The sequence below is a fragment of the Ictidomys tridecemlineatus genome, chromosome 8, assembly GCF_052094955.1.
Source record: "Ictidomys tridecemlineatus isolate mIctTri1 chromosome 8, mIctTri1.hap1, whole genome shotgun sequence".
Lineage (NCBI taxonomy): Eukaryota > Metazoa > Chordata > Mammalia > Rodentia > Sciuridae > Ictidomys > Ictidomys tridecemlineatus.
The window spans coordinates 61466238-61478857 of record NC_135484.1 but is presented as its reverse complement, the minus strand read 5'-3'; the positions used below and the strand labels follow the sequence as shown (position 1 = coordinate 61478857).

The window sequence follows — 12620 nt, the reverse complement described above, 5'->3', positions numbered from 1 at the left end:
TACTGATCAAGATGGCAGCAGACACTGGCATCAACCATGTGGTACTGGTTCTGGACCAATGCAGGATGATGGAGATATGTAGTCATGGAAGCTTCCACCAAGATTCCAAAGGAGGCCAGGTAAAGTACCCCAGGATTGGAGTTCCTGGGGCCTTCCCCCAAGGGGGCGATACACGGACAAGTGAGAAGGAAGCTGAAGCTGCAGTAGAAACCCTTGAGCTTAAAAATTGCCATAACTATAGAATATCTGCTAAGGAAAGCTACAAGAATTGAGCCCACACAAGCCAAGAGAGAGGCCAGCAACCAGTAAAGCCATAAAGGCATAATTAGACAAGCCCACCAGGATATCATGTACTACAGATGCTAGATAAGGAGCTACAGGACTTGTTTGCACAGGTAGATTTCAGCCTTCCTTTGGTCCCATCCCTTCTTTCTATGCCCCTACTTCTCTGTTTTGGAATGGAAATGTTTACTATGTTCCTTTATATATTTGATATATGTAACTTGCTTTTGAATTTTACAGGGCCTCATGCCGAAAATGTACTACAAGTTTCAAAGGAGACTGTGGATTTTTGGGCAATGCTAAAATTGCTGACTATAGGGGCTCTTGAAAATGGACTAAATGTATTTTTGCATTGTGAAATGGGAATGAGTGTTTGTGGGCTCACACAGAATGTTATGGTTTAGATATTTGGTATCCCCCAAAAGCTCTCTCTGCTTCCCAGTTACAAGTCCTGAGCTGCTTTCCTCGATACCGTTCTGCCATGACATAGAGCCCAGAGCAATGGAGTCAGTCATTTATGGACTGTGAGCTCTGAGATAAACTTTTGTCCTTCTAAAATTGTTGTTGTCAGATCTTTTGGTTGCTGCAGTGCAAAGACTGACTAAAACATCTTGCTCATCTGCATTATTTTTATTTCTAAAAGACTATGTATTGTTATACATTTTTTTAAAAAACCCAAGCTTCATTTGATGATGAAAAAAAAAAACTTCAAATAATATGTAAACTTTAAACTAAATGACATTTTATTTTGAGAAAGAGGAAGTATGGCAAAACTTTAATATGAATCTAAGTAAAGGATATATGAATACTAATACTCAAACAACATTTTCATTAGTTTGACTTTACCAAAAATTAAAAAGTTGTGGAGAAATAAGATAAACAAAGTACTTAAGAATTTGGCCCATCTCCCAGAAAAAGCATTTTATTTTATGTTAGGGTGACCATTTGATAAATAAATAAATACATAAATCCTTTAAAATATTTTACTTGTCAATTTACATAGGTTAAACCAAAAAAATTAACTGAAATAATAAAAATAAACATGAAAACATAGATGGACTGATAGATGTAAATACATAATTTTGAATTTTATTTAAAATATTTTAAATATATTATTTTCTGAATTTTCTTTAAAATTATTTTTTAAATAAAATAAATTATATTTTAAATGTAATTAAATATATATATTCAGTATACAAATGGATATATACATGGTTTTGAAAAATTTAAACTTCCCTGGTGTTCTTTAGTAATCAACCATTTATGTCTCTATATTATATTAGGAAGCTACTTTTAAAAATAATTTTTTTCCAATACAAGTTCATTTATAGTACATAGCAAGCCTCAAAAATATCAACTCTATAAAAGGTTTATCTCACCTCATCTAAGTCTTGGATATAAACTGGCTTCTCCTCTAAGCCAATTGGCATTGGTTCACTATAGGGAATCCTTACTTCTTCATAAAGCTTGTTATTCTCTCTTTGGATTCCTTCTGGTAAAATCATCTATAAATATCAAAATAACAATTCTGAATTAAAAAAAAATAAAAGAACTGCTCTGGTAAAATTTTTTAATGAGAAAAATACAGAATGCTATTGGTTTTAAGACATAGTCCTGGCAAATAAATTTAGCTAATTTAAAGAAAAACAAACCTAAAAGAAAAATAAATAAATAAATAAATAAAAACCACACTCCATTCTTATGTCAAGTATCTTATATGACATACAGGCCACAGTACATTGACGAATCTTAAAGTATACATTAACTACATTGAAGACAAATATACTCATACAAGTAGGATAACATGCAATATATGGTATAAAGCTTAGTCAAGCAATGATAAATACTGATAAATACTCAAAATTATAAATTTCAACAATAGAATAGAAATGAAGAAATATTGTCTGAATACTTACTATATGTCAGAATTTTATACAGATCGTAATATCTCATATACCTATTATTTTAAATACTTTTAAATATTTTAGCATAAACTAATCAACTTGCACTGTATTCACAAAGGAAACAGGGAAAGCTATGTGTCACTGCCTCAGAACAGACATATTTCCAAGAGTTGTTATAAACCAATGACATACCTTTGCACCAGCAATGAATGCTGATGTTTTCCTGGCTTCAGCCTGGGAATCATAAACATGGGGATAATGAATTTTTTCAATGTCCATGTCTCTCTGCCTGCTGAGAATTGGAACACTTCTAGCATTCAGAAGTGCCTGCTCTCTGAAAATACAAAAAATGGCAGGCCAAATTTGACATTTTTATTTTGAAAAGGAAAGCAAGGTCATTATAATAATTACTTCTGGTGGCATTCCATTATAAAGAAAAAAATTAAACTACAAAAACAAAGATATCAGCAACTCAAAAATTTGGGGGGGTAACCAAATAGGTTCATTTTGTATTTAACTACTTTTAAATACCATTTAGTAAATCTGACTTATTGTTCATTCTTTATAGTTTTGCATTTTCACAACTTGAAGATATTTTCAAGGTAAAAATTCCTTTTTGGAAAAGTTACAATAATTAAAGCATCAAGTGCAATAATGACTTCATTTCATTTTCCTCCTTTCTACTTCTAGAGAACAATACACACAAATAAAAGTATAATTAAGTTGGGAAGAAAACAAAACCCTCAAAATAAATATAAATAAGTTTTCTATAACTTCATTGAATGGAATATGTGTAGCAACTAAAAATAGCTTACCTCTGTAATCTAAATCTCTCATGGATGTGAATGCAACCAATAATATTCTAATTAGCAGATGACTGTTTTTTTCCCAGAAAATCTTTATTCAGTGAAACTCGTTGTTACAAGAAAATAGGACTAAAAGAACCTGCCAAATTGCTAAAATCACACTAGAAAAATATGTAAAAGTATCGATTATAACACATGTGTTTTTCAGATTCTTGCTTTGATTACCTGTGTATTCGCAATTCCTTAGGATCAAAGCCCATAAGTCCTTCTCCAGAAACTTCTCCATCTTCTCCAGTCTTTTTTTCTCGTCTGGCAATTCGTTTTTCTTCACGTCGATATTGTTTCATTAACTGCTTTTCTTGTTCGGACTGAATAGTGACTTGACAACCATAATTAGGTTTGGTATTCTCTCCTAGAACTTTTTTGCAATTGTCTACAAGGCAAATTTTCAAAATATAATGGACTACACATCTCTGAGATCATTTAACCATATGAAAACCATTTAATTTCTCCCTAAAAGAACATGAAATAGCATAATGCTCTTATCATTCACATTGGAAAGTGGGCATATTCAATTACATAATTTAGGAACAGGTTTCTTTTTAAAAATCACAATATTTAATATTAGCTAATGGCTTAAGAAAAGTCAGTAAGATTTACTTCCTATAGATTCAATAGTTTAATGTTACTAATAGTTTGAATTCTTACATATAAAATCAGGAGCCTGTCAGCGGTAGAGCGCTGGCCTAGCATGTATGAGGGGGTGAGTTCAATCCTCAGCAACATATAAAAAAATAAATAAAATAAAGCTATTGTGTCCAACTACAACTAAAAAAAAAATTTTTTTAAAAATCAGGAGCCTGAAATCCAATTTTGTAATTTTGAAATAACTTGTTTATATTAATTTAAAAAATAATTATTAATACTAATTAGCACTGTTAGATAATACTAAAATAAAATTATATATTAAATATTTTTTCCGATGTAATACACTTTATTCTGTTAACTTGTATATATGTAACTATTCATACTGAAATAAACATAAGTGCAGAACATACTTCACAAAATAAATAGAGCAAGAGCAAGGTCTACCTTTTCATGGAAATAAAGGCCTATAAAAAAAGGGAAGAAGGTCAGAGTCACTAAGGGGTACCAGGTCGATCAAAACTCAATGTCTACAAAGTATAAATTAGATCTGTGGTTTAGTCAACTCAATATTCAGAACAAATTTTCTTCCAACAGGATCCAAGTTAGTAAGCTTATTTTACTGAGGATACTACATCCTAGGCACTATTGCTAAGCTAGAAAGACAATACAAGACTTGGCTAATACTCTGCCAAGCACAGCCCAGGTAACTTTATCAAATTTGTAAGCTGCAATTCTGAAAAAAGAAGGAATTAAACACAGCACCAAGATAGGAAAATTTGTTTTCTAATTCATTCTAAGTCAAATATTCAAATATTACAGTCTCCTTACAGAATTTTTTTTATTACATGCTCAAGACAATACAATGATCTTGACATATCTTATATTTGATTCAAATAGGGTATAAATTCTCATTTTTCCAGATTGCAGGATCACATTGGTTATACAGCCATGCATATACATACAACAATACTAGTGTCTGTTGTATTCTGCTGCCCTCCCTCTCCCCCCTCCCTTCCCCTCCTCTCCCATCACCTCTCTCTACCCAATCTACTGTGACACTTTTCATCCTTTTTTCCCTTCCCCCTCACACCATCGTATACGTATTTTGTGTAATAAATTTTAATGAGTCATTTATCTCTCAATCACATGAAATAACCCCCTCTATAGTTCCCTAAAAAGGAAAGTATGTCTCAAAATTACAAAATGAAGCATAAGCCCATGTATATTAGGATTAAAACTTAAAATTCTGAAAAAACTATTTTCATTTTTAAGTCTTACATTTATTTTATTTAAGTCTTATATTTATTTTATTTCTTATTTCTAAGGAAGTCTTACACACTTAATAAATTTATGATTAAATTTCAGTGTCAGAAAAAGAATGAAGCATTCTGACAGTTTTTACATGTACTCTTTAATAAAAGAAAAATGAAACTGTCTGCAAAGCCACTCAATCAACAATACAGGTTAAGCAGAATGTATAAAATTTGAGTAATGCCATTTATTTATCAGAAACCAGAGTTAAACATTTTAAAGTGTGAAACCCCTTTGGATGACATACTAAATTCTATATACTGGTGTCATTAACATTTTAAGCAAATGCGACAGTAATTAAATACTACTATATATGCTTACAATCATCCAAATAAGAAAATGAAAATTATAAGAAAATACAATGCCTCATTAAAAGATTTATAAGGTTTCAATCAAAATTAGTATATACTAGATTCCTATAAGACTAAACATAATAAAAATTTAAAAAGTAAAGCAGCAAAAGCTTAAATATATGGCTTTTCTTGTTTGGTTAGGCCAACTGTCGCAAATGACAAGCAGAAATGAAATAACCTTAACGGAAATACTAACAAAAAATTTTACTGAAGAACTACATAGATGATTATATCCTTTTAAAATGTAAATATAACAGAAAAATCCTGTATAACTACTCGAAATATTGTCACTTGATATTATGAACTAAGTTTTGATTTCATAATACACTCTCTATACCAACTCTGAAGACAGAATTTAATACACAAACTATATTTAACTTAGAGATCAACTTCTCATTCACTCATGTCACTTCTCATTCACCTTACACTTACTGACTGTAAGAATAGAGCAGAGTAAGGTAGATGTCTGCATGAAAAAACTTAAATAAAATGAGCCTGAAATCTAGAAAATGCTAGATTAAAAAAACAAAAAGTCATTGCTCTATAAGATAATGGTTTTTGAGAATACGAAAAAGAATATGGTTAATAATGGGCTCATTAAGGTACCTTAATAAAGAAAAAGTACAATTTGGTAGTTATGAGAGAATTTTGAAGGATCCCTAAATGCAAAACATCAAAATATAGACACAAATGGGAACACTGGTAAAGTAACAAGCGTATAAAGATTCTTCCTTTTCCTTCAACAAAAATCTAAGGAAAAGAATTTTAATGCAAATACAACATAAACCTACCAAAGTAAATTTTTTAAAAATATGCTAGCTTTTAAGTTCTATATTGTAGTCCTTAAAAAAAAAAAAAACACTATTTATTCATTTAAATGCCTCAAATTTCCTAGTGCATACTCACCATTCTTAAATAGTTGCAATATTTAATAATGATCTACTATGGAATATGAGAGTAAAATCTATTTGAGAAAAGTAAAAAATCATTTCAGGACTCAAATATATTTAAATTTAGTACTTATTTTGCATTATAAAACTGTGTTACTTCTAATAAGTTATATTAATAGAATAAAATTTGTGAAATAAACAGAATGAACATAGACAAAACTCCTAATTCATCATCTAAAGCTTCCAAAAAAATAAATGTAACATTGGATTCATCTTTAACTTTCTATTAATAAATCAGTGCTAATATACTAATAAAGCTGGAACCAAAGATTAATGGATTTATGTTTATGAATCTGGATAACAAGTCCTATTTTAAATGTAATCATAACACATCAAATCAAATTAATTAATTTTTTGTAAAAAAAGAGTTAGAATCAGTAAATATCTCTACAATAACATTTAGGAGAATGACAAAAGAAATACCAAATTCTCAGAATTTACATCTTCAAAGGAGTTGATATTTAACTCTGTCCCTTTCTTCTGGCAAACAGCAATTTTAAAAGCTCCTAAACCCTGATGGGTTACTGCATGGAGTCTGATTATGCACTTTCCTATAGCCCAGAGCCTTCTTGGAGCAAGGAAGTTTAGAACTATTCAAATAACTTGAACCAAGACACTTGCAGAAAGATAAAGTTGCTCAAATCCAAATCTTGGAAATTCTAACAATCTCAAAGCTCCAGGCTTCGGAGAACATTCATCAGTATTAAAGGAAATTCACAAAATATTTTGGATTTAAAGTCTATTTAGATGAAGTCTGTTTATAGTTTTCTACAGTGGCATAAACATTGAAAAAATCAAATAACTTATATAGAAGAAAAGCCAACATAGACAGATGTTCAAGGTATCTAATTTTTGTGTTCATTCACTTTTTTTAATCTCAAAACTATCCATAAGGTTAGCAAAGTACATTGGGGTAAAGGTTAAAAAAAATCTAATATTCCTGCTTATCACTTAAAACCTGAGTCTGGCATCATTGTGTCATTTTTTTTAAAATAATTTTGGTATTTTTTTAAAATAATTTTGGCTTCCTACCTGTTTTTTATTTTACTGGGTTTTTAAAATACATGTAATACATGACACTATTGGTATGCAATTTTCTGAGTGTGATAACTGCAGTGCAGTTAAGTAGAAGCTGTCTCTTAGATATATTCTGAAGACTATTGATTTACTTATTCATTCATTCATTCATACATACTTGAGCACTTTACTACAAAGCTACATATCCACCCTTTTATAACCTTTTTTTTTGAGATAGGGTCTTCCTAAGTTGCTGCTGCTAGACTCAAGCCTGAGATTCTCCTACCTCAGTCTCTCAGTCTCCCTAGTCACTGGAATTACAGGTGTTTCACATCATGCCCAGCTGCTAAATATTTTATAGACGAAGTATCATGATGTCTGAAACTTCCTATCATTGTTCAGCAATGTATGTGTATCTTTAGAAAAAGGACCAGGTGAAACAAACTGTTAATAACTAGTGAAAATACATGAAGGTTATGTAAGTATGTATTATTCTTATACCTTTACTATGGATTTGAAAGTTTTGGAAACAAAAACTGGAGGAGAAACTATAACACTGGGTCCATAGTTAATACAACATGTGTTTGCTTTAAAAATTATCTATTATAAGTACTTCTACCTTTTACAAAACAATGCCATGCCCAAACACTGCAATATGTTCATAATCTTGTTTCATAATCTACCATACCTAAAAATCTAGTTTAGAGAATGATATCAGTAAATTATAAAAATGTCCAAAGGATAAAAAAAGTAATTATATTTTTAAAATTGGTTAACTAATGAATCTTTCTTTTAAATTAGTATTACCACTACATACTTTCTTACCTTGAAGAGCTTGAATCTTATGATCATTTGAAGAATTAAGAAATCGATCCACAATTGTAATTCTGTTCTGGAGAAGTTTCTCAATAAGATCAAGTCCTTCAGGTCCAAGCAATTCAAATAACTTATACAAAAAGAAAAATAAAATACCTGTTACCTCAAATTAACTTGTTCATGTTATTAACACTCTGCTAAACAGAGCAGTCAAATTAATATAACATAAAAGTACCCTCAAAATTTAGAAAATGTAAAAAAATTTACATTTTCACATTGTTAAGGGGTTATATGCAATTATACAGTTAAAAATTATCATTTAATGTTTAAAAATAATTATGATTTGAAGCCATAACTCTAAGTCACAGAATAACAAATTTTAGTGCTTGGCTTTTTTTTTTGGCATAAAGAAATAAAACTCTAAAATTAACTTAATTTGCTTTTTATCATATAATTCTGGTTTTCCCAAGTACAGCTGAGTGCTAGTGTTTTTATACCTTTCTATATTTTAGAGTCAAAGAACCATAAGAGTGTTTTAGAGAATTGTGATTATTAGCCAATATTTGACATGTATTTTAAACATTTAATAAATCTGATATCTCAAACACAGTGCACAAATGCTTTATGTAATTTTATATAAATTTCCCATGCATATCTTAGTCTATTAGGCAGTTGCTGCCCAAAAACTAAGCTGCTTTCAGAGTCATAGAATCAGTGTAAGAGGTCAGAGATTTTGAATTATATAACCATATTATATAACTGCTCTAGAAATGCTTTAGATTTCTTCAAGTATGATCTCAGAATATATACTACTTCTTCCTTTTCAAAATGGTATACTTTAATTTTGCATGTGACTATGCTATATTAACCAAATTCTGCTATCAAAGAAACAACACAAATAAAATCATAAGATAAAAATTCATGCTGTGTATATATGAGATATTAAACAATGAATTATGTGTACAAAAAAAAAAGAAACAATAAAACAAAATGAATTAAGGATGCACTTATCTAGCAATTCTAAATAAACCAGTAGCATTTATTGAGCATTTATGCCATTTATTGAACATTTATTGTAGGAGAGATATTATGATCATCACTTGCTAATTCTATGTAACAAATGCTCTTTTCAAATTAAATACCGTTATTACTTTTGACCTTAGGAAAATTAAGCTTTAGAAAGTTTATGTAAATTGCTTAATGTTACACAGCTAATAACAGAGTTTTGAAATGATACATATATGAATCCAGTGATAAAGAATTTCCATTATACTATGGTAACGCCTTTGACTGTTTTCTAGAAAACTGTTGTAATACAGAAATTGATATATTGTCCACAAAAGACACACTAGGAAATATAAAGATAAGAAATGAGGCTAATAAATTTTAAAAATTTCTAAAAGAATATTTTTGTTGAGTTCATCCCTAAAACAAAACAAAATAGACAAAAGAAAAATAAAGTTCACTGGACTAGACAAAAGAGAATGAAGGGAAGGTGGGGATGGGAGTAGAAAAGACAACAGAATAAATCAGACATCTTTCCTACCCTTATATATGACTACATAACCAATGTAACTCCACATCATATACAACCACAATAATGAGATCATAATTGGAGCAAGTCATACTTATTCTATGTACATATAATTATATGAAAATACACCCTACTATCATGTATATCTAGAAAGAACAAGTAAAACAAAAGAAATATGAAAGCAAAAATAAAACTTGTGACATCATCCTACACACCCAAATACAATGGTGGTATATGATAGTAAGGGATTAAGACAAAGACAAAGCCAATCATAAAAGAAAACCTAATATTCTCTCTTGCCCTTTCTCATCAGACTCCTTCAAAGAATAACTCATCCATAAAACACAGAATGTGGAATCCAAGAAGTGAGTCTCTGAGACTCTTCAGAGGTCCATAAAGTCAACACTATTTTTGTAACAATATTTGGATACTATGTACCTTTTTCACTGTTGATATTTGGACTGATGCTGCAAAATCAATGGGGGAAAGGTTTGTACAAATAAAGCCAGTAGTATCAAACTGTCATGTAAGCACAGTTATAAACACAAGAGCCAATTTCACTCAAGAATACCATTAAGTAAAGTAATAACTACTAATTTCTTAAATCTCAGAAAAGCACATATCTTTTTAAATAATCTGCTGAACGAAACACTGACAAATGAAGTATATATAAAATCACTTCTGGCACACAACAGTATACAATGAAATATATGAAAGATAAGTGCTAGTCAGATCATTTCATGTAACACCATTTTGACATGAGAGAATGAATGAAGTCTTCTCTAGTCTGGTTATTCAGACTAAGATATTTGACAGTTTCTTAAAAAGCAAAGAAGTAACCTGCTATACCAAGGAAAAGAACTGAAAATATTTGCTGCCAGTGATAAAATTCAAGCTTTCAAGAGAAAAATCAAAATTTTGGAAAACGTGTATTTTTTCACCAATGAAAACCTGATCAGTTCCCAAAATTTAAAGATTTCTCTGATGACATCAGTGGTGATAGCAATGAATTAGTACTATTTGTAATATTACATAATGAAAGTGTCTACATTAGGAAGATAGGTATAATTCACTGAATCAATTATTTTTCATAATATCACATATGATGCCAGTAAAATGAGAAGACAGATTTTAGTGAAACAATTCAAAAAAATCTCATTGTCGTACTTTCATATTTTCACCATAATTGACCGGTAAGAAACTACCATTTGTCAAGTTTTAATATATCAAGAAAGAATACAAATAACTATTTAAAAAGGCTTTTAAGATATCATTCCTTTTTATGGTTGGAATTTGATTCACTGGCAGAATGCTTGCCTAACATACATAAGATCCTGAGTTCAATCACTAACACTGCCCCCAAAAAAAGTAAGATATTATTCCCTTTACTAACTATATCTCTGTGTGAGGCTGGGTTTCCTTTGTATACTTCAGCCAAAATATACATTATAGCAAATTGAAGGCAGAACCAGATATGAGATTCTAGCTATTTTTTATTAAATCAGACATTAGAGAGAATGCAAAATAACACTACTTTTCTTTCTAAGTTTTCTAGTATGGAAAAATATAGTTAACTTTCATCCAACTACGCTAACTTTCAATACAACTACGCTAACTTTTAATAGGCTTAATATTTGTGAAAGTCAAAGCACATATATTTTAAAATTTTACTCAGTTTTAATTTCTAGTACATTCAAGACATAAACATTAGCAAAATCTCTTTGGAATCCTCAATAACTTTTAATAGCATTAAGATATACTGATATCATAAAGTTCAATAACTGATGGCCAAGTCTACCACAAAACACATCTAAATGGTCTTCTCCTTATTTTATACCCATGTTTCTATAGCTTTTTTATATCATGCACATGTGGAAGATCTTAATATTTATAAGGCACATTGAAGTAAATGGACAAGTCTGCTATGACCAAAAAGAGATTACTTGAGGATTCAAGCAGTCTTGGCCTCAGACAACTGTCCTTTATTCACATAGTAGAATATTCTCTCCCGTTTTTAATCCTTCAATGAATCATTTTTTATAAAGGCAATCATCAGAAGTACTAGTTTTGCTTAAATAAACTAGAATAGTATTCCAGCCTACCTGTACCCAATTCAAAATCATGTGCCCTGACACACCAGTAGGAAACCTCTACTACATCCACACCCAAATCTGTTCATATTGTATACCATGGTTGAAAATCTTTAATACTATTACAGTGCTTAAAAGATAAAATCCAAGCTTCTCAGCACCCTCACAGCTTGTCATTCAATATCTGGCCCCAATGAATCTGTCAGTCATCATCACATCCTGGCTTTCCCCAAATGACAAATCCTTACCGTCCAATAACACCAACCATCTGTTGCTCCAAGACTAAAACATGCTCGTTCACATCTCCATGTGTTTGTACATATTGTTTCTGCTAGATGGAATCATCTTTCTACTCTCCCCAGCCTGATAACTTTTACTTAAAATCTTCAAAACATAGCTCAAATAATAACTCTGTGAGGCAAGAAAAGAAGCTTCCTCATTATTTTGTGTCCTCCTTCAAAGAATCTTGCTCCTTTGTTTCTCCAAGAGTTACAACACAAATGCAAATGCTAAGATATATTAAAGACATGCTTTATTCATAAAATAGAATTTTTTCTCCCATTTTTAATCCTTCAATGAATCATTTTTATAAAGGTAATCATCAGAAGTACTAGTTTTACTTAAATAAACTCTTTCTAAATAAAAGTCAAAACTGTCTCCAAATGTAATCTAAAATACAGAAAGAATCTCAAATGGGTTGTTTTCAAAAAGAAATTTTTGCCAGGTATTTCCCAGAACAGGGTGAAGATTAACTTTTTGTTGTTGTGTTGTTGGTATTTAATCTCCTTCAAATATCAGTAGCAAACACCTTAATGACCCTTCTCCTATTATGTTGAAAATGGTTAACATATAAACATGTATAAGTAATGTATCTAAAACCACATTAATAGAATATCTAGAAGAATGAAG

The 12620-nt window shown here is 30.3% G+C and overlaps 1 protein-coding gene across 4 annotated transcripts in view; it reads right to left on the bottom strand.

The window, feature by feature from the left end:
- The window catches only part of Ascc3 (activating signal cointegrator 1 complex subunit 3), a 340007-nt gene that overhangs the window by 267916 nt on the left and 59471 nt on the right, over positions 1 to 12620 (bottom strand). For all 4 annotated transcript variants that reach the window (XM_078019561.1, XM_078019562.1, XM_078019563.1 and 1 more), the window contains 4 exons: positions 8097 to 8217; positions 3218 to 3425; positions 2379 to 2520; positions 1662 to 1787 (listed from right to left, as the gene is read on the bottom strand). In XM_078019561.1, the coding sequence (XP_077875687.1) occupies positions 1662 to 1787; positions 2379 to 2520; positions 3218 to 3425; positions 8097 to 8217 (597 nt within the window). The remainder of the gene's footprint in view (positions 1 to 1661; positions 1788 to 2378; positions 2521 to 3217; positions 3426 to 8096; positions 8218 to 12620) is intronic.